The sequence below is a fragment of the Centruroides vittatus genome, unplaced genomic scaffold (genome assembly GCF_030686945.1).
Source record: "Centruroides vittatus isolate TY-2023 unplaced genomic scaffold, ASM3068694v2 contig_487, whole genome shotgun sequence".
Lineage (NCBI taxonomy): Eukaryota > Metazoa > Arthropoda > Arachnida > Scorpiones > Buthidae > Centruroides > Centruroides vittatus.
Genome location: NW_027122275.1, coordinates 415514 through 437863, shown reverse-complemented (window position 1 = coordinate 437863; position 22350 = coordinate 415514). Strand labels below are relative to the sequence as shown.

At 24.3% G+C, this 22350-nt stretch overlaps 3 protein-coding genes across 7 annotated transcripts in view; 1 reads left to right on the top strand and 2 right to left on the bottom strand.

The window, feature by feature from the left end:
- RhoGAP15B (RhoGAP_ARAP and RA_ARAPs domain-containing protein RhoGAP15B) overlaps nucleotides 1-22350 on the bottom strand; it is a 105828-nt gene that overhangs the window by 52538 nt on the left and 30940 nt on the right. Inside the window, exons 1-3 of one of the 5 annotated variants that reach the window (XM_067273717.1) lie at nucleotides 17524-17651; nucleotides 17060-17242; nucleotides 7696-7726 (exon numbers count right to left, since the gene is read on the bottom strand). In XM_067273717.1, coding sequence (XP_067129818.1) covers nucleotides 7696-7717 — 22 coding nt within the window. In that variant the 5' untranslated portion in view covers nucleotides 7718-7726; nucleotides 17060-17242; nucleotides 17524-17651. Of the gene's footprint in view, nucleotides 1-7695; nucleotides 7727-16502; nucleotides 16667-16758; nucleotides 16964-17059; nucleotides 17243-17523; nucleotides 17652-22350 lie in introns of those variants that run through there. The other 4 variants (XM_067273719.1, XM_067273718.1, XM_067273720.1 and 1 more) reach the window with 4 other exon arrangements.
- On the top strand, nucleotides 5750-19473 carry LOC136978073 (sperm surface protein Sp17-like). The gene is made up of 3 exons (XM_067273723.1): nucleotides 5750-5771; nucleotides 19011-19177; nucleotides 19266-19473. The coding sequence occupies exons 2-3, from the start codon at nucleotides 19012-19014 to the stop codon at nucleotides 19418-19420; spliced, it is 321 nt and encodes a 106-aa protein (XP_067129824.1). The 5' UTR covers nucleotides 5750-5771; nucleotide 19011; the 3' UTR covers nucleotides 19421-19473.
- LOC136978072 (sodium- and chloride-dependent glycine transporter 1-like) overlaps nucleotides 20188-22350 on the bottom strand; it is a 38419-nt gene continuing 36256 nt past the window's right edge. The window contains exon 15 of the mRNA XM_067273722.1: nucleotides 20188-20568. Within this exon, the coding sequence (XP_067129823.1) occupies nucleotides 20398-20568 (171 nt within the window). The 3' untranslated portion in view covers nucleotides 20188-20397. The remainder of the gene's footprint in view (nucleotides 20569-22350) is intronic.

Here is a 22350-nt window from a genome sequence, read left to right as displayed (position 1 = left end):
CCAACATGTGTTTTGATAGGAAACTTACATAAATTTTCTATCAAAATCCTCAATCTTGCTATATTCAAAATTCATCTCAGGATTAAGACAGTACAGGAGAAAGAAATTAATTAAATAAAACACAAACAATACCAGAAAATAAAGTTATGAATTATGTCAGGATTTGGAAAAAAAAATTAATTTAAGAAAATGAAAAATAGTTTGTACCAATTTAAAGTATTTTTTCTTTGTAAGAAATTATTGAACAGAAAAACTCCAATTTCAATGACAATAACCTATACAAACTTTGTTAGCACCACTATGTTTATAAAGTTAACTTACCTTATAGTAAATTAACCCTAAGAACTTTCAAACAATATGCAAGGGCATCGCCAGAGGGGGGCAGAGGGGCAGTTGCCCCTCCCTAGACATGCGAAAAAAATTATTTAAATGCTAAGTCATTTATTGCCCGATTTATAATTCCCGTGCGAAAAACCCAAGAAGATTATGTTTTAATTAAAATAATCTTCTTAAGCTTCTTAAAATTTATGAATCGTTTTTATTTTACCTACATACAATTCATATCCTCTATCAATTTATATCATCTTGCCCCCCCTGGCCCATTGGCTGGCGACGCCCTTGACAATATGGAATATACACACAATATGAAGGTAATTAAATTTTATAGCATTTTTTTTTCTGCTGTAAGAAACTGATTTATGTAAATATGACAGGTATCTTTTATTCTGAAGCTAGAGGAAGTATCCTAAAAATGTTGAACCACAAAATGTAAATTCATATCCTTAAATTTATGAATACAAGTATTATTAATGAAGTTTCATATACTCTAACTTTACTAATAAGAAAAAAAAAAAAACATTCAAATGACTTTAATGAAGCAAAGGAAAAAATAAAAATACAAATGTTTTTGAAAATTTTCATATCAAACAACATAACAATATATTCATTATAACAGAAAAAAAAATCACATGCTTGATTTTTTTTTATTCAAAATCAAAACAAACTGTTGCTTGGCAACTGTGGCTAGTTCTTATAACTATAAACAACTATAAATTTTTATTCTAAACTTTACATAATTTATTTCTAATCAAGCTTAAGCAGTTTTATTTGAAGAAGATCCTTTCTAGTGCTAAATAAGTATTCCTGTTTATTAAGAAGTATATAATACTGTTAACAGATTTAGTATGTGAAGAGGACTAATCTCATTCTATTTCAATCATTTATTTGACAATTGACTAAGCACATTATATATTTTATATGCAGAAGAAATACTGTTATGTTAAGAAACCGAAATAAATTTTTAGAAAGCAGTAGAAAAATTAAGCATTCTAAAAACAAACAAGAAAGTCTGTTCTGGAATGAAGACATGATAAACATTGCAAGTTTGGTAAAAGAAGTATTAAAGGAACTGCTGAGAGTATAATCTGGTTTCTTGAAATGGAGAATATTCATCAAAGACTTTCAGGAATTTTTAATAACATGTAAGTTAAATGTTGTCAAGGTATCATTAGATAAATTATTATTATATATTAAATATATTATATATTATAATTTTATGTAAGCAGAAAAATTAATAATATGCACGTTACAGTGATATACTGTAGATAGGTTATCTATATTATATATATAGTTAAGTCTGCACACACAATAAAGATAACATTTTAATTTTTTATGATAAATATAAACAATAACTTTGTTTGTAATGTTTTCTTTGTTGTCCACAAATTAAAAAAAATAAAATTCTGCTTAAAGTATATTTTAAAGTTATTAATTATTTTAATTTTACATTATTATTTTTAAAATAACAGATAAGATTAAAATTGCTTAAGGTAAATTATTAATAAAATTATTGTTATTGAGAATTAAAAAAGTTATTTAGGCCAAAAATCTAAAAATACATCCATTAACTTAAGACAACTTGTATTTTTTTTATAATAATAATAATTTTTTTTATAATAAGGAAGGTAATATATACAGAATAATAGAACATGTTAAGAAAAATCTTTCCATAGTTGAATTTAAATTAAAATGATATAATGAAAAAGTCAAAATTACTGATAAAATGAAATTGGAATCCAGCAATATGTCACATATTTATAAAGACTTTAAAAGAAATTTAGAAAAAATTTGAAAATAATTGCTCCATAGCTTACTAAATTTGAAGTTCATTATAAGATAGTAAGTTCTGAAAACCTAAATGGAGTTAAAAAAATAAACAAACAAACTATAATGATCAGATAACTAAGAAAAACAATACGTTATCAAACTGAACAGAAGGAAAAAAGTTTTGCTTAATTAGATATTCAAAAACTAATTCAGTGCCATCGATTATAAAACAAAACTGCACCAAATATACCACTATTTTTCATAGATTAAGAATAAAAAATTTTCATTCTGTGCAATCTTTATGAAATTATAAGTGATACAAAATTGTACCATGCCTGAAGACATACAGTAAATAATGGAAAACTACCATAATTAAATATTTCCTAAGAGAGAAATCAAGCAATAAAATGTAATCTTGAAAATGTTTCTCATACTTCCAGATAATGATAAATAACATCTGAAAAATAACACACACTTCATTTATCTAAAAATTCCAGCCTATGGATGACACAAAATCATATCAAACTGGCAGCAAAATGTGTTAATTTTGAAAAATATACTTTTTGCTTAACATAATATAAAGTATATAAATGTTCTTTATATACATAATATAATGAACATTTCTAAATCTGACCCCTAGCCAGTCATCGCTTCCAGACGTACTTAAATTTCAATATAACCTTCCATAGTCACTAACGGTGCTGGCTGGAGACGATTCCTACGTCCACGTCCAATAAGCATCTCCTCTACGGCACTCAGCCAGCTATCGCTGTCCCTGGCGAGGATATATACATAAATATAATACATCTAATTATAGCCATATGATAGCCCGATTATTTAGGCATTTGTTGGTTTATTAAGAGTAAATGTTGAAAAAAATGAAAATTTTGGATAATTATTTATTTTACTGGATAAAATATGAAGCATAATGGATAAAATCTGAAGCATAATGCATAAGCATAAAACATTAACTCAAGCATAATCATGTATACTTGAGTTAATGTAAAAAAAATTGTCACCGTGCAATTGCCCCAATGTATTACATGCAGTTACAATATATGCAGTTTTCTAATCACTGGATATTTTAGAATAATCTAGTAATTAAAAGCCTTTGGTATCATTTGCAAAATCAATCATTCCTGAAAACAAAACTGCAAATCAAAATTAACTTAAACTTTGTGAAAAGTTAATTCAATCAATATTGAAAAACTTAAAAATTACAACTCAGCAAAAAAGATGTATTGTAAAATTAAATATTAGTTTTCATATTTTATTTATATGTTTGATCTTAAGCAATATATGATTATCCAAGAAAGCTGAAATTTTATATATTATTATTATAAAAAGTCTTTTATACATCATCTTAAACATCAAAAACAAATATCAAAATAATATTTTATACTTATTATGAAAAAATTAAAATTTTGTGATATATAACTGTATAATGAATTATAGTTAGATATGTAAGAAATTCCATCCATCTATATAATAAATCCTACTACTAAAATTATGCATTTTGGTAACACGTTTAAGTTAATATAATTGCATATATTATCAAATATTAATTCAGTATATTATTATACAAACTGAATTACTTATAATTTTGCAAATTTTGTAAACATTTATTGAAATACTACAAAGTTTCAAAACAGTAATAAAACATCTAATAATTAAGTATTCAACCTTTTGCATTGTTTCTATCTTGATAAATCTCTCAATAATTTTTTAAAGCTCTTTATTTATATTACTAGTAATAAAGGTAGCTGGCATTGCCCAGGAAATTGATATCATATCCTTGACATAATAAAATAGTTGAAAAAAAGTTAACAACATAAACAATCCATTAAACTTGTAGCACTAGATGATTTATTGCATTTTTTATCAGGCTATATTAAGGCTATCAGCCAGATAAAAACACCCAGCCTATAGTAATAAAAAATATGGCAAATTGTTCGATAGCCTTATATAGCCTGATAAAAAAATCTGGCAAAGCATCTGGTTAAAAAACTGTTGTAAAAAATAATTTTTATTTTAAAACAGATGGATACAAAATGCTTTTAGTTTTGAAACCAGTACAAAGATATACAAATTGTCTCAATCAGTCTGTTAACCATAAACTTTTGTATTTTCTTCTTTTTGGAGAATTTTTGATTCTTTTTTCAGATTTCTGCTTTCATATATCTTTTCCATCTCACTGGGAAAAATTTAACTGCTACATTTTCAATTTCATTTGCAGGTGACATACTCATAGATGTGTAATTTACATTAAATGCTTTCTTAGAACTATCCTAGATTTAAGTTCACCACTTCTAAAAGAAATTCTTCTCTCATTTTCCCAAAATGATGAGAACTTTCAGAGATGATCGACTTCAAAACTAGTTTGAAAAATATGATATTTTCAATGTACAGTAAACTCTCAATTATGCAGGATGAATGAGAAAAAAATGTCATCCTTTTCAAAAAACAAAGAAAAAAAAACCACCTGAAATGCTGCTAGGCAGAATATCTTTCCATCGTTAAATGTAAAACTATGTGATTTGAATCTCAATACAGAAAAATGTTGAAATATTCAACTTCTTAAACAACACAAAATTAAAAAGTGGGTAGCATATTTTATCTATGAATCAGCTAAAAGATTTTAAAAAATTAAGTAAATATTTACACAGGAAAACTTATCAAGTTAAAAAACAACTAAAAGCTGAATTTTATAATTGTTTTTTAATTTTCTCACAATGCTCTTTCAGCTAGGATTGAAACAAGCTGTATTTTCTTCCTTTTTGGATATATCATCTAGGAAAAATTTATTTCAATCGTTATCTTATCTTTACATGCTCATACTTTCTATGATTTATTTACAGGTGAATCATTTCTTCTAGACATTTCTAACTTATTAATCAACTAGTCTAAATTATTTAATTATTATTATTAATTAATCAAGATTTTTCTTTCTTCCTTGGTAAATTCTCAGAAACAATTATTTTTGCATTATCTAAATATAGTCTGGTAAAAAAATCAGATATTTTTTGTCATTTAGGATTTAATATTAAATGGATTATCAGTATTGTCTTATAAACAACTTTAAATATTCTCTTAAATATCTTTGGAAGGTTATTACTTCAGATATAACATGATTTATCTGATAACTTATAAAATGACAGCATTTTTTACAAAGTGCAAATATTGAAAAATTTTGCTGTAAAAATTAATATAAAAATTAGATAGTCATTTAGTAAATTTCTGCAATTGGATAGTAGTTTATCCAATTGAAAAATTGACTAAACCAGATTAAAAAATTAAAGGCTTGATCTAGATAAATTTCATATATTCACAACTCTCAAAGTTTGAATAAATTTCAAAATTGACAGATCGGTCAATAAAGAAGTACTAATTTTAACAGATATAATACTTTAAGAAATTAATGATATTATAAATCATAATTCAAAATTTTGTTTGTAAATTGTTAAATTTTAAATATGCTTAGATATAGATGTTTTTTTTTATCTAGAAAAAACTTTTATATTTCTATGTGAACTATTCATAATAAACAATCTTTTTTTATTTTTGCAAAATAAAAAAAGAGAGATTATATTTAAACAGTAATTTCAAAACTAGGTTACAGACAGGATTCAAATAAATGGTTTTGATAACAAAAATGATAATGTACGGTATGTTAATGTAAAATTAGAAAATATAAGTTGAAAATTTAATATAAGTAAATATTCTAAAATTTTATTAACACATTTCATTTGAAAATGTAACAAAAATATAAATTAAGGTACTTGGTACAATAATATACATTTCCTAGCTGAAGACAAATATTACAAACAAAGCTAAGAAAATAATTCAAGATACTTTTATTTAATGCATAATAATATAACGTATATATTTTGATATATAATGATAATTGTAAACATTTAACAATTTTATTCTACTTATTTTTACTCATAGAGTCTATTTTCCTAGTATATTTTGATTAATAATCCAGTAGGAAATTAAGCATTTATAATGGTATTAATAAATTTCCTACAGGATATTTATTCTGAGTCTAAGTATACTATATTTTTATTATTATTCAAAAAATTATTTAATTCTTAATACATTATAGAGAAATTTTATGCAGGCTCTAGTTTTAAAAATCCCAATAAGAAAATCAAGCATAATCTGAGACATAAAATTGGAAAAATCATAGTATAATGCTATCGGTGGCTTGATAGAACAATTTAATTTAATTTTAAATTGAATTGCAAAATTTATTAAGGAAAATATCAAAATTATAAAACTAATTGAGGAATAAATTTATAAACAATGTTTAAAACAGAAAGTTATTACATCAGGAATGAGTCTAAGATCAATGCAAATTATTTATTAAATAATAATTTTTTTTTTATATATATATATATATAAAAGTTGGGTTTATATAGAATCAGTTATCTGTTCTATCTGGGTTACTATTATTTTTATTTTTTAACAGGACGTAGACTTCCAAGCAAATTATGCTATGACTTTCACAGCTTAACAGAGTTGTATGTGATTTAAAAATAGTTAAATTAATGATAAGAATTAAACTTTAAATGAAGAGTCAAAAAAATAAAATGATTTTAAATTTATCATTACATAGAAATGCAGTGATGAATTTAAACTACCATAGTTTGTTTTTTAATACATGACAACATTGCAGTGCTGCTTCAGTATACTACTATAAAATTTTCTATAGCCTCAATATTTATAAATTACAATTACGAAACACATTTACAATATTTTCATCTACATTAATGACAGGTGAATGGATGAGTTGGTCTATTAGTTACCAATAGACTTTTGTTTATTTAAAAGTAATAGTAATGACAAAACAAAATTTTGATATTGTTTTGAAATATCTATTTTTAAATTATTAATAAGCTCAAGTTTTTGAATAATAATTTTTAAAAATTTTAATTCTTAAAACTTAAAAAAAAAATATATATATATATATATATGTTTCCAGTAATTGAAAAATTTTAGGTTAATAATTTTTGAAAAAACAAGTTTTCAAAAATCATCTCAGATTCCGAAACTTCTACAAAAATCTATAGAAGCTTGATGCCGGCCTCTGAACAAGGCTGAAAACATTTGCTTTTTGTTTATATTGATAGTATTGCTGGAAATGTAATAAAAGGTCAGTTTATTGTCAAGTTGTACAGCAGTTCCAGCTTTAAAGAATAAGTTTTTGTGTCTGCATAAGAAAAAAAAAGTTTATTTTTTTATTAGGCTAAAAAATATAATGATAATTAATAACAATAATAATAACATATTAATTAATAAATATTGTAAAATAGCATATTTATTATATACAAAAAAATATATCTTACATAAAATGCAGTTTAAATTACATAGTTGATAATTTAGAATATAAATTTAAATAAAATTGCAAATTTCATGCTAAATGAAAAATAAATAATTAAATTCAACATAATAAAGTTATAATAATAATTAAAAAAATTAGTAAGTACAGACTTTATTAGCTTAATCATTACTATAACTAAATGGAAAGTAAATTATTTTATACATTCTAGAAACCTGGATTAAAGTTATTTTAATTAGAATAATTACTTTCAGATATCCAATAATTCATCTTCAGATCCTACATAGATAATAAATTTTTAATTAAAAATAGAATATTAAACAGCTCTCAAGTAAAAACAAGAAACTAGTATAAAAATGTATATAAATAATTGTCCACAATACATTTTAATATTTTAAAATCTACAACCATAAAAATTTTTGACTTAGCACTATAACAACCTGTACTATCATTCAAGAAGACATTTGAATAAGTAAAAGACTATTACAATAAAATTCAGTGCAAAGTTCAAATGTTATCTGTTTAATTTATAGTTCTTTACACATCTTAAAATAAATAAAGCTTATCTGACATCTGTAGAGTTTGTTGATTTACTCCATAATATTTAATAAAAGATTGGTTAATGAATTGTATGTACAAATTTGCAGATAATTTATTTTGAAGAAGCCACAATTTGTTTTCCTATATTTTTTTTGATAGAATATAAGAAATCTTTAAAATCAGAAAAATTCAATTATGTTTAATATATAATTTAATATTCAGATATAAAAATAATAATTTTATTATTATTAATAAAATTACAAATTAATACAATACAAATTAGCAATACAAAAAGAGAAGAATTTCTCTGTTATGGGGGGATAATACAAGTGGTTGGAAAGGATTACAAATTAGCAAATTTAAAGTACAAAGATACAAAGATAAGTCAAAAAAATACTATAAACATCGATTTTATGGTTGCATACATAATACAATACTATAATTTCAAAGACAACAAATACAAAAACAATCATTAATTTTAATTTGTCAAATAGTATTTTTCAGAGATTTTAACAAAATAATTGTATATTTTGTATAGATTCGTTTTACTGAGATTATTTAAACTAAGTTGGAAATCGAGTAATGGATTATAGTTGCATATTGTCAAGAACTTTCTAGCTTGCATGACTATAATAAAGTCACGCAAACTAGAAAGTTCTTGACAATTGTGAATTAGTTGATATAGTGAAAATTCTTCAGAATTACATAAAGGGCAATAAGATCTTGCTAAGTCAATATAAATCTTATTAATAAAAAGAGTATATTTATTTAAACAGAGTTGAATTATTATTTTACATTTAAACTAACTAGTTGTGACATATAAGGTTGTGAAGACGGAATTTGTAATAAATCAATATAACATGGGTGATAAGTACTTTGATATAATGAATTTTGATCTTTGTTTATTGCTTGGGAAATTGCAGAGTTTATTAGAAGTGAATATCCAAATTTCCAATCATTAATGTTATCTTTAAATAATGACTCTGATACACCAAAACTATTTAGGATTTGACTGAATTTGTAATGCCATAGATGTTTAAATTTCTGATTTTTACTTTGATTAGTATTTTGTTGATGTAAATATATTATAGTATTATCATTTTTAAATTTAATTCTATAGTAAAATTTTATTAAACGTTTCAGTAAGAACGGGAAGAACCAAATTCAGTTTACTTCATGTCGCAAAGCATAGCCTGGAATAGTTCTTTCCAGATGGAATAATTTACATAAATAATAGACGTGAAGATATTCCAATTTATAAATATAGTCTAAACTCCATATTGGACTTGCATAATATATTATGGGTATGATAGTTGAGTTAAATAGTTTAATATGAATTTTCAAATTAGTAGTTTTCAACTTGGAGCATACAAATAGTAGATTATCTATGGCTTGCTTTGCTTTGATTTTTATTTTGTTAAAATGTGCTTTAAAGGATAAGTTCCAATCAAATTTGACTCCCAAATAGTCTATTTCATTTACAGTTTGTAAAAGAGTATTTTCATGATATATTTTAGTGTTATTTTCAGATATTTTACAATTATTATGGAATATTATGACTTTCGTTTTGGTCGAATTTATTGTTAAATATAGTGATTGAAGAAATTTATTAAGTTGATTAATTTTTCTTTGTAATGAAATCTTTGTTGGAGCCAGAACACAAGATCATCTGCAAAAAGAATGTAATGAAAGATTCTATTTCCTATTTCAATTCCATCAGTGATATAAAAATAATAAAAGTTATAAACAAGAACAACTTAATATGGTATGTAATACAACAAATATAATTTTGCAAATAAATTTCAGATTAATATGAAAAATTAATTAAAACAAAATAGACACTTGTGTCCAAAATTAAAGTAACACACATTAATGTACTGTACATGACAAAAATGCAGAAATTAACAGTCCTCCACTTCAATGTGTCATGCCTAATAAGCTACTGATGTATCATGAACACTTCCTCACTGTTAGTGGTCCTAGCAGATGACTGTCTGTCAAGAAATGATTTTGTTCTATATACAGTACATATTGTCACATGAACACACTGCTATTGTGCCTCACTTGCATGATAGGATGGCACTTTACTGATTTACATATGAAAAGTTTCAGCTACTCATGTTTCATGGGGATGTGTTGATTTTACACAAGTTTTGTGTTTATTTATTGCTTTAATTTTGGACACCAGTATGTACGCTATATATTATAACTAAAGCCCATGAATCAGATAAAGCTAGGAATAACTGAATAATGCTAACTTTATCCAAGTCCTTTGGATAAAGCAAGTAAGAATCCATTAGTTTAAACTTTTCCATATAAAGTGTGCTTTATCTACATCACATGTGGATAAAGCTGACATTATCCAAAAAGTAAATAAATGGAGCAAGAACAAAACTTAAAATTTGGGTTTACCTGAATAATATGAAGTCTGTCTACTATAGAGATGAATATAAAAGATGCTTTTTTTTATATGCATAAACATTTTGTTTTTTAACACCATGTGCAAAATGGGAATGGGCCAATGTTGCTAGAACTGGCAACTTACCACTAAATTTCAAGCCAATTGGTGATATGGCAACAAATTTTTCAATTTTCTATTTCTTTTCAAGCCTAAATTTCTTGAGAAAACATTTTTGATATTATTAAAAACAAACTCCAAGATTACATTATATTAATAAATACAGTTAAAGATAGATGTATGTATATGTGATTAAAATTATTTGTGTGTGAAAAATTTTAACACAAGATAGTATTACAATACAGTATTCTTACATTATGTTTATTTGAGGGTAACAAGTAAGTGCCATAAAAATGCAACAAAATTAAAGCTTTACCAGAGGATCTTTTATTACTTTTAATTTTATTTATGACTATGATCAACCTTCTGGTGTTTGCTATTTAAAAATCTATGTACATATTGGTATTCTGTAAATCTAAGTACTACTTTTTTGTTAATTTAAACCTACATCTGTGACAATTACTCGTCATTTCTATAAATAAAATAAAATTATCTGTTATTAAGCCTTTGTTTATAAGCTTCTAGAAATGTTCCATCACCTGTTATTGCCTGGAGGGGGCAACAAACCCAGTGGGGAAACAGGAGAGAATGTATATTGACTTGGGGCTGAGAGAGTGATCCTCTTTGATTTTTGGTGCCATTATGGGAAGAACACAAAGGTGACCAGTGATGACATAGCTGTGCAAAGAAAGAGTTACAAGAGTCAATGGACTGCTCCAATTGACAAGATGACCAGAAGACAGCACTTATGTGACATGAAAATTTGAGGAACTTCTCCCATTATAGTATCTTCTCTCCTCTGTATTTTTCAACTTTCTACTGATGGTAGGATTGTCTTTTAAGAAAATTTACAGATTAGACTAATACGTAATTGTCACAAAAAGATGAAATAACTGATTGTAACGGGAACTTAAAGCATTGTAATATTTGAATACCCTCTGATTATTGAGTATATCAGATTTGATGTTAACTCAACTTAGGATTGAGAAAATAAAAACTTATACATCAACCAGTTTTAGTTTTAAATCTGCAATGTTTTTAGCTAAATCTGATGATATTTTAGTGAAAAAAACAACAGTTTTTTTGTTTACTTCAAATTTTTGCAATAAAGAAATATTAAATTTTAGTTGATTTAAGAAAACAAAATTCCAAATAATAATCACATAGATAGTCTTTGCTTTATTCCAGTAGTACAGTACATTACAAATGACAAATGTTTTGAAACAGCTTGACTGCCTTGCTGCAGGTCAGTTATGCCTGTGTTCCATTTAGAATGTTCATTTTATAGCTTTCTACATTCAAACTCAATTCAAAATTTAAATTATTTTTGAAATTAACACAATTTTAATTTAACAAATTAAACTTTACATCTAATATATTCTACATAATTTTATATTCATGAAAGTTTATAACAACTCTATTGATGGGGTATGAACCCCATCAATAGACTTGTCATAAACTTTTTTCCTTGGATTATCATAAAAAGCTTTCCAAGCACTTGATAACTTTCCCTTATATTAATGCATGCACTCCTTTTTGAAGGCTGTTTTAAACATCTGTAATATCTTCAAAAATTTAGTTTCTTTATTAAAACACTTCTTAATTAATGCTGCTTTCTCTAGTTTAGCTTTAATTCCTGGTTCAGAGGCATATATAGAAAGCATAATTATTTGTTTTCCTTTCTCAATATCATATCTGTGTTCTTTAATCCTGCTGTTAAAAGCTCTGTTTGTAGCTCCTATGTACGTTAAATCCTTTGCAAATATGTCATCTGTTAATGGTATGGTGTCTTTATCATCTAGCTATACTGGAATAAAGCAAATGTTATCTGTTATTATTATTTATATGTTTTTCCAGTTTGAATTTACTTTCCTTTTTTAAAACAAAATTCCTTATTTATCCAGCCAACTTTCATTGGAAAGATTGCATATTATATGACTAAAGTGGAAACTCTAAATTGTCTCCTCACTTTATTCAAAATGAGATGAATAAAGCCCAAATCTTATGTTTTGTTTATGCTTCACCTATTCATTTTTGGATAATGTCAACTCTATCCACATGAGACTTAAATAAAACACATTTTATATGGATAAAGTTCAAAATTAATAAATTGATACTTGCTTTAAACAAAAGATTTGGATAACGATAGCATTATCTGGTCAATCCTGGCTTTATCTGATTTAGCCATAACACATATAATGAATTATTAATCAGTATCCTAGATCAGCAATGACAAAATGTTTTTCTGAAGGTCGGTCAAAATTAAATTCAAAATTTATTAATCTAAATCATAGATCAAATATTTCATTTCAGCATTTAAAAATAATTAAAAAATACTTATAAAATTTTACTTTATTTAATTTATTAATCTATATGACAAAAATAGCAACATACCCTATGTATGTGTAACAATGATAATAAAAAAGTGATTATAAAGAAAACAAATATTTCATTTAATGAGAAATTTTCTGTTGCTTATTTGATGACAATTTTTTTATCTGAGGTTCATAATTAGTGGCTTTTAAGATTTTTCACAACAGCTTTAGAACTCAGCTTTCACACTATATATGCAAAGTTTTGAAATCTATCAAATACTATTTTTTATAATTTATAAACATGCAATGTGGGTACCTTAAAATCATCGTATAGGTCACTGCGTGATCTGTAAGTCACAGGTTCATCATCACTGTTCCAGATTTTCAAGAACAGGTAACAAATTGTGCTAAAGTTATATGCTAATCTATCAATATTTCATAATAACTTAATTATCGAAAGGCATCAAATTGGATATACACATATATTTCAGCCAGGTTAGGTAATTATCTAAAAACAATGATTTGGGAAATATTATATAAAATTTTATAAACAAACAACTCTATGAAAACCTGATACATTATAATAATAAAGCCAACCACTTCTGTATGCCATAGGGCTATATTAATAGCCCTATGGCATACAGAAGTGGTTGGCTTTACTATAAAATTTTAAATGATACATGTAATAAATAACTTTATAATCTGGTATCATAAAGTAAGATAAAATATATATAACATTAAAACAGCTGCACATTATTTTATTAATTCACAACACTTTGAATATTGTCTTCTATTATTACAAATGCATAAACTATAAAAAAATATTATTAAATAAAAACATAATGTTTGATTAACAATTTTATTTGAACTAATAATTTTTTTGGTATCTTATCGTTATAATTTTTTAATTATCAATGCAATAGAATGAAATTTTCTATAGCATATTTTACATTATTATATTCTATTACAACAGAATATTCTTTACAAATCATTTGTTTATGTATATCTATTAACAATGAATCTGTAATACTGTATTTATTTCTGATAATTATGTTTTAAAACCTCCTGTCATCAGTGACTTAGTATCTTATCAAGTTAAAAAAGTTTTAACTGAAATTACAGTAAAGTTATAAATAATTATTAGTAATTTTATCTACAGAATTACAGATGTTTATTTAAATTTCAATTTAATTTATCAATAATGATATAATCGTATCTCATAGAAACAGAGAGTGTAAATTTATTTAAAATGCATTTTGTTTTTTAACAAATATATTTGTTACTTTAGAAGTATGTTTTTAAAATTTAAATAAAAAAACTGTTAATGTCATAAAAATAAATTTCATAGACTCATAAATTACATTTCATACTTATTTAAAATTTGAAGTTAATAAATGCTGAATGGTAACCTGCTGAGATAACTAGAATTAAAAGAGAAAAATAAATATAACTTAGTTTTAAAAAATCATTTATAAATTGTTATGTATGATGTAATAGACTACTCTTCATACTAAATTACAATAGAATTTTTTCCTGATCCTGATAACATTATATTGTTACTATTCATGTTTTAGGTGAATCTAATCCATACCTATACATTTCTATTGTGCAAACAAATTGTAAATTTTTATTTATCTATAAAAAAATAAACCTTTGAAACATCATTTTAACATTTGAAGATATTTTAGCTCTACCAAAATATCATTTTTTTTTTTTTTAAATACAAAAGTTACATTACTTGTAATAATAAATTTTAATAAATGAATATACAAATTATATGTATATAATAGTTGCAATCTGTCAATATAATGTAAACCAGTACTTGATTAAATTCATAAAAAATAATTCAGCATCAATATATAGGAAATAAAAGTGACTTTATTGAGAAGTATTTCAGTATGACTTGATCCATCTGAACTCATTCAAAATTATTTTTAACAAATAATTTGATTAAATGAGTGAAAAGTGTAGAATCCAAACATGCTTGTCAGAAAATTTGGTTCACTTGTATCTTTAAATTTCAAGCAAGTAAATTTTAAGAAATCAGTTATTTGTTTGTAGATAATTGTATATTTTTGTATATATATGTATATAATTCTTTAACAATAATGAAAATGCAGCACCTTTTGATTCAACAAATGTTTCTTTATACTTTATATATTTCATACATTTTGAAAAATTAATTTGAATTTGAAATTTGACATTCCAAAAATGAATTTTTATTTAGAATGTTAGTGAACCTGATGTAGGCCTATAAATCAGGTCAAAAACATTTGTTTCTTTATATATATATATATATATATATATATATATATATATATATTTGTCTGGAAAAAGAAAAGTTTCTTGTGTACTTTATTTTATGTTTGCAGTATACTAAGAAATATATATATAAAAAAAAAATGTTAGAAAACATGTTGATAATTTCCAAACATATTTATTTAGGTAATAGAAGTCTACAGCCCTGTTAAGGTCCCAACCCCCTCACATACGTCTAGAATTGTACCAAAGTTTTAACAATACTTCATATAGATGTACTTTTAAATTCTACACATAGACTCATATTTATATGAATGTTTTTCATTTGTTAACCACTCTTTCTTATATGAAAGTACATTTGAAATTATATAACCTATTAGCTTAATTGATGTTCAAAATTTATTTGTCTGAATGTTATTGACATAATATCAGATATTTTACAAACAAATATTTTGCTATCATTATAAAAAAAATTGATAAAAGTTAACCTATACATATATATAAAACAGTTTTCTATCTATATGTAAACATCGCTAAGCCCGATGTATTAATAATAAACCAAACGATTGCCATAATTAATTGGGCTATTTTTCGCTACTATTAATAATTAAATATTAAGTAATTTGGTACCAAATTAAATACCAAATTACTTAATATCTAATTATTAATAGTAGCAAAAAATAGCCTGATAAATTACAGCGATTGTTCAGTTTTCTATCTTTCAAAAGTAATATATAATGATAGTAAATAGTAAAAAGTGCACTTAAGAATATTAAAAATATTTAAGTTTTATTTGAAATGCTTGCTTTTATATTAAACAAAAAAATCTTACCAAAAAATATTAACAGTCTGTTAATATAAGATTATTACACTTTTTCCCATAATTTTAAATTTTCCATTCACAATTAATAAAAGATTATAATCATCCTAAATTTTTAAACTGTTCCCCATTCTGTATTTGTCATACAAAAATTACATCGATAATTTTGTCACTATTCAAGTTAAACTGTTTAAAAATTTTTTCCATAAATGCAGTTAAATATCTACATTTATCTAATTTAATTTAATCATCAATTTAAAATGAAGCATAGCTAGCAAGATTATAATTTTTTTAAAAGCTTGTTTACTTCTTCAATAATTTCTTAGTAAATAATTATATATAATTAGCTTTAATTTTAGTTATAAGAGAAAACTTCAGAATCAATATGAATAAAATTCACGGGTAGAAACTACTAACATAATAGTTATAGAATAAGGTAAAATGATCCGTGACGTATTTTAATTAATACTTAATTTAATTCTGTATTATAATGAATATTTTTCAATATTTAAGAAACATATTCACTCTTCACACATCTAGAGTTATACAAAAGATTCAAAATAATGAATTTTTAATAAACAGAATTACATAAACTTAACTTACCGCAAACGATAATGCCACCGCATTTATTTTTGCAAGGAGTTTATCTCACATTTTGATAGCCAAATGGGAAATGACTCAACAGTGTTCACTTATTACTAGAACTTCCCAATTAATCATTAATTACATCAATAAATTCTCTTTGAAACATTTTATGAGAGAGCCATTACATACAGTAGCACTATATGCAATTTTATGTTATTTTTCTTTCTTTTTTTTCCCTAATTAAAATGAAATATATTCTGATTTAAGATCTTACCTGATAAATATTGTATCCAATACTTCAAATTGAAAATTTGTATTTACAAATTTTCATATAAGTTAACACAATTTTAAAATGCTTAATTAGAGAAAATTTTCTGGGTAAACATTCACTGCATTGTAACATGAAACCATGAACCAGAAGCCAATAATTATTTAATTTTATATGATAATATTTAATTGGCTAATGGGTTTAGTCAAAAGGTCATGAACACCAATCACATTTTTTGTTAAAGTAACACATCTGGTAATAGATATATTTACATACAAGATCAGTTTAAAGTCTTAAAAATATTTACCTGTCTCTATTGATCATGATGGTCTCAATCTTATCTATTTGTACTTCATTCAACCTTGTTTACAGTGTCGATTTTCATTAACAGATGATAAAAATTTAACCATGTTTACATATCAATAAAAACAGTACAACTAATCGTCTTTATCCCCAGCGCCCTCTCACCGAATGATAACTTTTCCGGAAACTAATAATAATAATAATAATAATTTTTTTTCAGTCGATAAAACTTTTAAACAAAAATTTTAATTTAATAAATATCCACGAATACAAATTTTAATATTTTTATTAAATTATTTTGAACTTTCTCAATGAGTACGATTAAGATAAATTTATTTTCACGCATGAATCGGTAAAGCATAACAAATTAAGAATCGCTTGTATTTTATGAAATAAAAACGAAGTTTGTTCAACGATGCAAAAAGTTAACGAATTCTACATGAAAATAATAAATAAATATTCCATTACCTTCATTTTAATTCCAATCTACTGATTTTTGCATTTGTTACTATTTTCTAATGGCTTGAAAATCGGGGATAAGCGCTAAATATCTGTACTAGGCACCAAGATAATAAATACGATTTCTTACGTATACTTATTGTGCAATGAATTCTAAAAATATAATTATACAACCTATTTTAATCAATAAAATTTTAAAATTTATATTAAACTCCTTTTTATTAATTTATTTTACTTTTTAGCGCTTTTATGCTGCAAAATTCGAATTCGTCTGTTTAAATTTAATTCTATAACACTAAGAATTTTTTAAAATTTAATTTTCCGGTTATTTGAGCAGTAGAAAAGTAATTAAGTAAAGCAAATTATTTTAAAATTTAATTTGATAACCGATAAATTATTTAATTGTATTAAATTAAAGTTTAATTATAAACTTTTCAAGATAATTTTTAAATTAAATTATAGGAAAATATGTGAAAAATGTTTTTGTTTCTAGATAAATTTTTGGATTTATTTGATAAAGGCTCTTGTTTATTACGATTTTTTCCAGTTCATTAATAGAGCTCAATGATAAAAATTGTTTTACATTTAAAATTATTTTTACATTTATCTAGAAAAATAATCAAAATATTTATAACTTGCTTTTTTGTATATTGTAAACGATAACATTAATAAAATAAATCATTTATGTTTAATATACTTAATTACTAATGAAAACATTAAATTTTAGTTTATTTAATTTTTATAAAGCAAAATAAACATTATACAATAATCTTTTATTTTAAAATTAATAAAATGTATGTGACGTCATTTATGATCACAACAAAAAATTCAATAGAAATTTCTTTATTTGTTTAAATGTTTTGTTAAAAATAAAATTTTAGTATTGAATTTCAAATCATGTGTTAGAGAATTTCAATCGGTTTTTTAATATTTATATAAAGTATCAATTTAAACAAACAATACAAAGTAATTCAAGTCTATACTCAGGTAGACATTTATTTATAAATGACTGCATAATAAAGTAAATAAATCAGAAAATATATATGTGGATAATATTTAACCAAATATAACATGTTTGATGTTACATATATATGATAATATGCATATACATATAACAAGAAGTCTGTATTTTATATGAAGACTTTGACTTGATGTATAAAAACATCTGAATTATTAAAGTTTATTACATTATTAAAATGTTTTAGATCTTTTAAAACAAAAAAGCAGAATATATTTAACTAACCTATAATTCTGGAATATTTTTGATATTGTTGAACCCATAAAAATTTAAAGCTATAATAATTATTTTATTATATATTATATAAATTTGATTTATGTATGTTGTAATCATAATACTAAATTGATATGTTTGAGATTCTCTTTAATAGTAAATTATAACAGAAAATATTTATTTTTCTTAGTTTGTAACATCTAAACAAAAATGTGTACATATTATTACATTAATTTTTTTAAATCAGTAATTGTTATTATTCAAGGATGTTTACATCAGATAGAGTGCGGCCAAGACTACCTCCAGGATTTGCATTACTTTTAGAAGATCTTAGTAGAGAAATTCTTCGACACAGTCCTGAAGATCTTTACTTGTTTGCTGCTAAGTATTTTGAATGTAAACTTGAAGAAAGAACAGCAAATAACTTAGAATGTAAATATACTGAAAGTTGTTAGTAATTTTTATAATTTTTAAAAAATAGTTTGTAATTTTATAATTTTATTAATAATTGTTTCATTAGATTATGTTAGAAAAAATGAAAGTTATTCAGCAAGTCAATTTTTTGGTGATGATGAAGTAGAAGAAAGTATTTCTGAAGAGGAAGACAAAAATGACACTGAAAATAATTCTCATAGTACTAAAGGATTACAATTAGAGAATTCCAGCAAAACTTAACTTTTTTAATTTAAATTAATTATATATTTGCATTTGATTTTATATAAATTATTGAATAAAATTTAAATGAACATTATATGTTTGAATTTTAATGTCTACTTATTAGTTAAAAGCATGTACAATTATAAATATGTTTATTAAAATTTTTTATTTAAAGTCTGTATTAATTATACACATATATACACCAGGGCTTATCACACTGGTAAACAGGTTAGATTACAAAATCTCTAATGATAATTTTTACAATCAAGTACAGCTCTCTATGACAATATATAACACACTGAACACTTGAAATGCATTTCGGACTACATGTCCCTCTTCAGTTAGCATTCAACGAATTGTAAATTTATACAAAATATAAAAAAACAAATTGTAAAAAATAAAAATATATGTTAAAGGGCCAATTTAAAAATAACAATGATGTTTGACAATGAGGGTGATCTTTAACAAATATAAAATTTTCCAAAAACACCACTTTTTTCTTTAGCCAACGGGAACAAATGGCACCTTATTTGAACTGGCTGATCTGACTGACATGGTACGCATTGCCACAGTAACCAGTTCTAACCTGTTCACCAGCGTGATAAGTCTTCATGTATATACATGTACAATTAATACAGACTTTAAATAAATCATCATCAAGGGCTAAGAGCAATAGATTATTCAATTTCTTTATAATTTATTTTTTACATAAATCTGTTATGAAATTAAATAAACCTTTAATTATGAGATCTAGGTTTACAATAGTTCAAAATAAATACACAATATTCACTTAATGACTTTATTTGATAAAATAATCTTTGATATCACTATATACAATACAATGATTCTGATTTGCATACAATGTGCAAGATTATTCTTCATCTAAAGAGATGTGCAAAATTTTTTTTTATATTAAAAATATATATCATAAATATAAATATTTACATAATATGTAAACTGTTTAATGAATAATACAAAACATAATTTATAAAATGCTATATATTGTCAAATTTACATATTTGTTGTATATTGAAAAGAAGGATTATCATATGTCTCATGTGATTTGATTGATAATTTGGAGTTAACACTTGAGCAATTTGTACTTTATTCTCTGATGTAATATGTGGTCCCCAGTCGGAGGTAGGTCTAACCAAATAATGGAATGGCTGCAAAAAAAATTGATATAAATTAAATACTTTCTATTGTAACATTTATAAACTGATTAATCACTTAACACCAAAAGTAATGACTTCATATAATCCAATCCTAATAAGAAGCAGATTCAAATATAGAAGTTCCATATAATAACATCCTGAAAGTTATACTCTAGAATAGAGCATAGCTTTCAAGCTGTTTATTTTATTTCGTTAATCTATAATCACATGATTACCAACTGGAAAGGTTTGAAAAAGCTTTCAATGCTGATAAAGTATGAACTGTATTTGAATGTGATTCTTGAAAGTTGAAAATAAACTGCTTAATGATGATTTATTCATTAAGCAGTTTGTCTTCAACTTTTTAAGTAGTACATCACATAAAAGTTTAGTTCTCTTATATTTAACAAATATAAACATTAATTAATTAATAAAAATGCCAGGGTAATAAGTAGTACTTGCATGAAGAAAGAAAGCTTTTAATGTATTTTCAGGCCCACCGTAAGCGGGCGTGCAAGGCGTGCACCGCACGCGGGCGGCACGTCCAGGGGGCGGCAAATTGGTATTGCTGGCAAGCTCAGCGTAGGTAGTCGTAGTTAAACAGGGGCGGCATAATCGGTATTGCACACGGGTGCTCAAACAGCTAGCGGCGCTGCTGTGTATTTTGCATGTTGAGGTAGATAAAGGTTGATTCCTATGTAAGACATGTCCTATATTCCTGAGGTGTAAAAAGAATGAAACATGAAGACACTTTTAATTTATTTTAGTGTTTCTTTAATATTTTTGAAATTTTTAAGTAAATAGTCATGTTTATTTTAAAATATTTTTACATGGAATTTTGTCTTAATATAATGCAATTAATATCAAATTTAAAAGAATTTATAATCTGTATTTTATCTATTGACATAAAATCTAAGGTCTATTTTGTATTTTCTTATTAGAGAAAATTTCATAAAATCCTGGAATCAATAGAATTTTCACAAGAAAAATCATTTATTTAAATGATTTAAAAATGTTGTATTTAATAAAAATTTATGTTATTTTGAAATAATTTTTTTTACTAGAAAAGCAACAAATATCAATACTCTGTAACATCTACTTTATAATAAAATTTTATAAAGTGATACATTTTGTTAGTTCCAAAGATATTTCTGATTTGACAAAAATAAAATTGGTTTCAATAAATTTTGGGTCAACAGGAAATACATACAATTACATACAATAAGATTTTCTCAATTTTAAAATCAGTGAAGTGCTTGCTTTTATCAATGATATGATACATATATACAGTGAAATAGTAATTTATAAGATATCAAATCACATCTGATTTTTCAATATTAAATACATTCTTTAAGATTCATACCATATTAATTTGATTGAACAGTCATTATCAGGCTTCGAACAGAAAACAAAAAGTTCCAAAACAGATTTAGAACTTAATTTGGTGTTTTCTGTTAGAAGCCTGATGATAGCCATTTGGTCACAATCAAAAACGTTAGCTTTGAAATGAAATCTGTCTTTGCTGGAGCTAAAGGTTTATTTACTGTCTGTTAGATTTTACCCAATTATGAACTTTCATATTGATATAAGAATGATGATGATGCAAAATAATAATAATAATAATAATTATTAGTAATAACTTATCATGATAATGTTAATATTAATATCAAAATTAGAATGATAGCAATTTTATTAAATGCCAAATGAATAAAAGATAATGTTATCTGTTATTCATTTGGAATTCCTTGATGTAGATATGAAGATGCTATTTTTTTATTGTATCACATTATTAAA

Coding starts and splice junctions, on each gene's coding strand:
- LOC136978073 (XM_067273723.1), top strand. CDS start 19,012: ATGTTTACATCAGATAGAGTGCGGCCAAGACTACCTCCAGGATTTGCA. Junction 19,178..19,265: donor AACAGCAAATAACTTAGAAT/GTAAATATACTG, acceptor TTGTTTCATTAG/ATTATGTTAGAAAAAATGAA.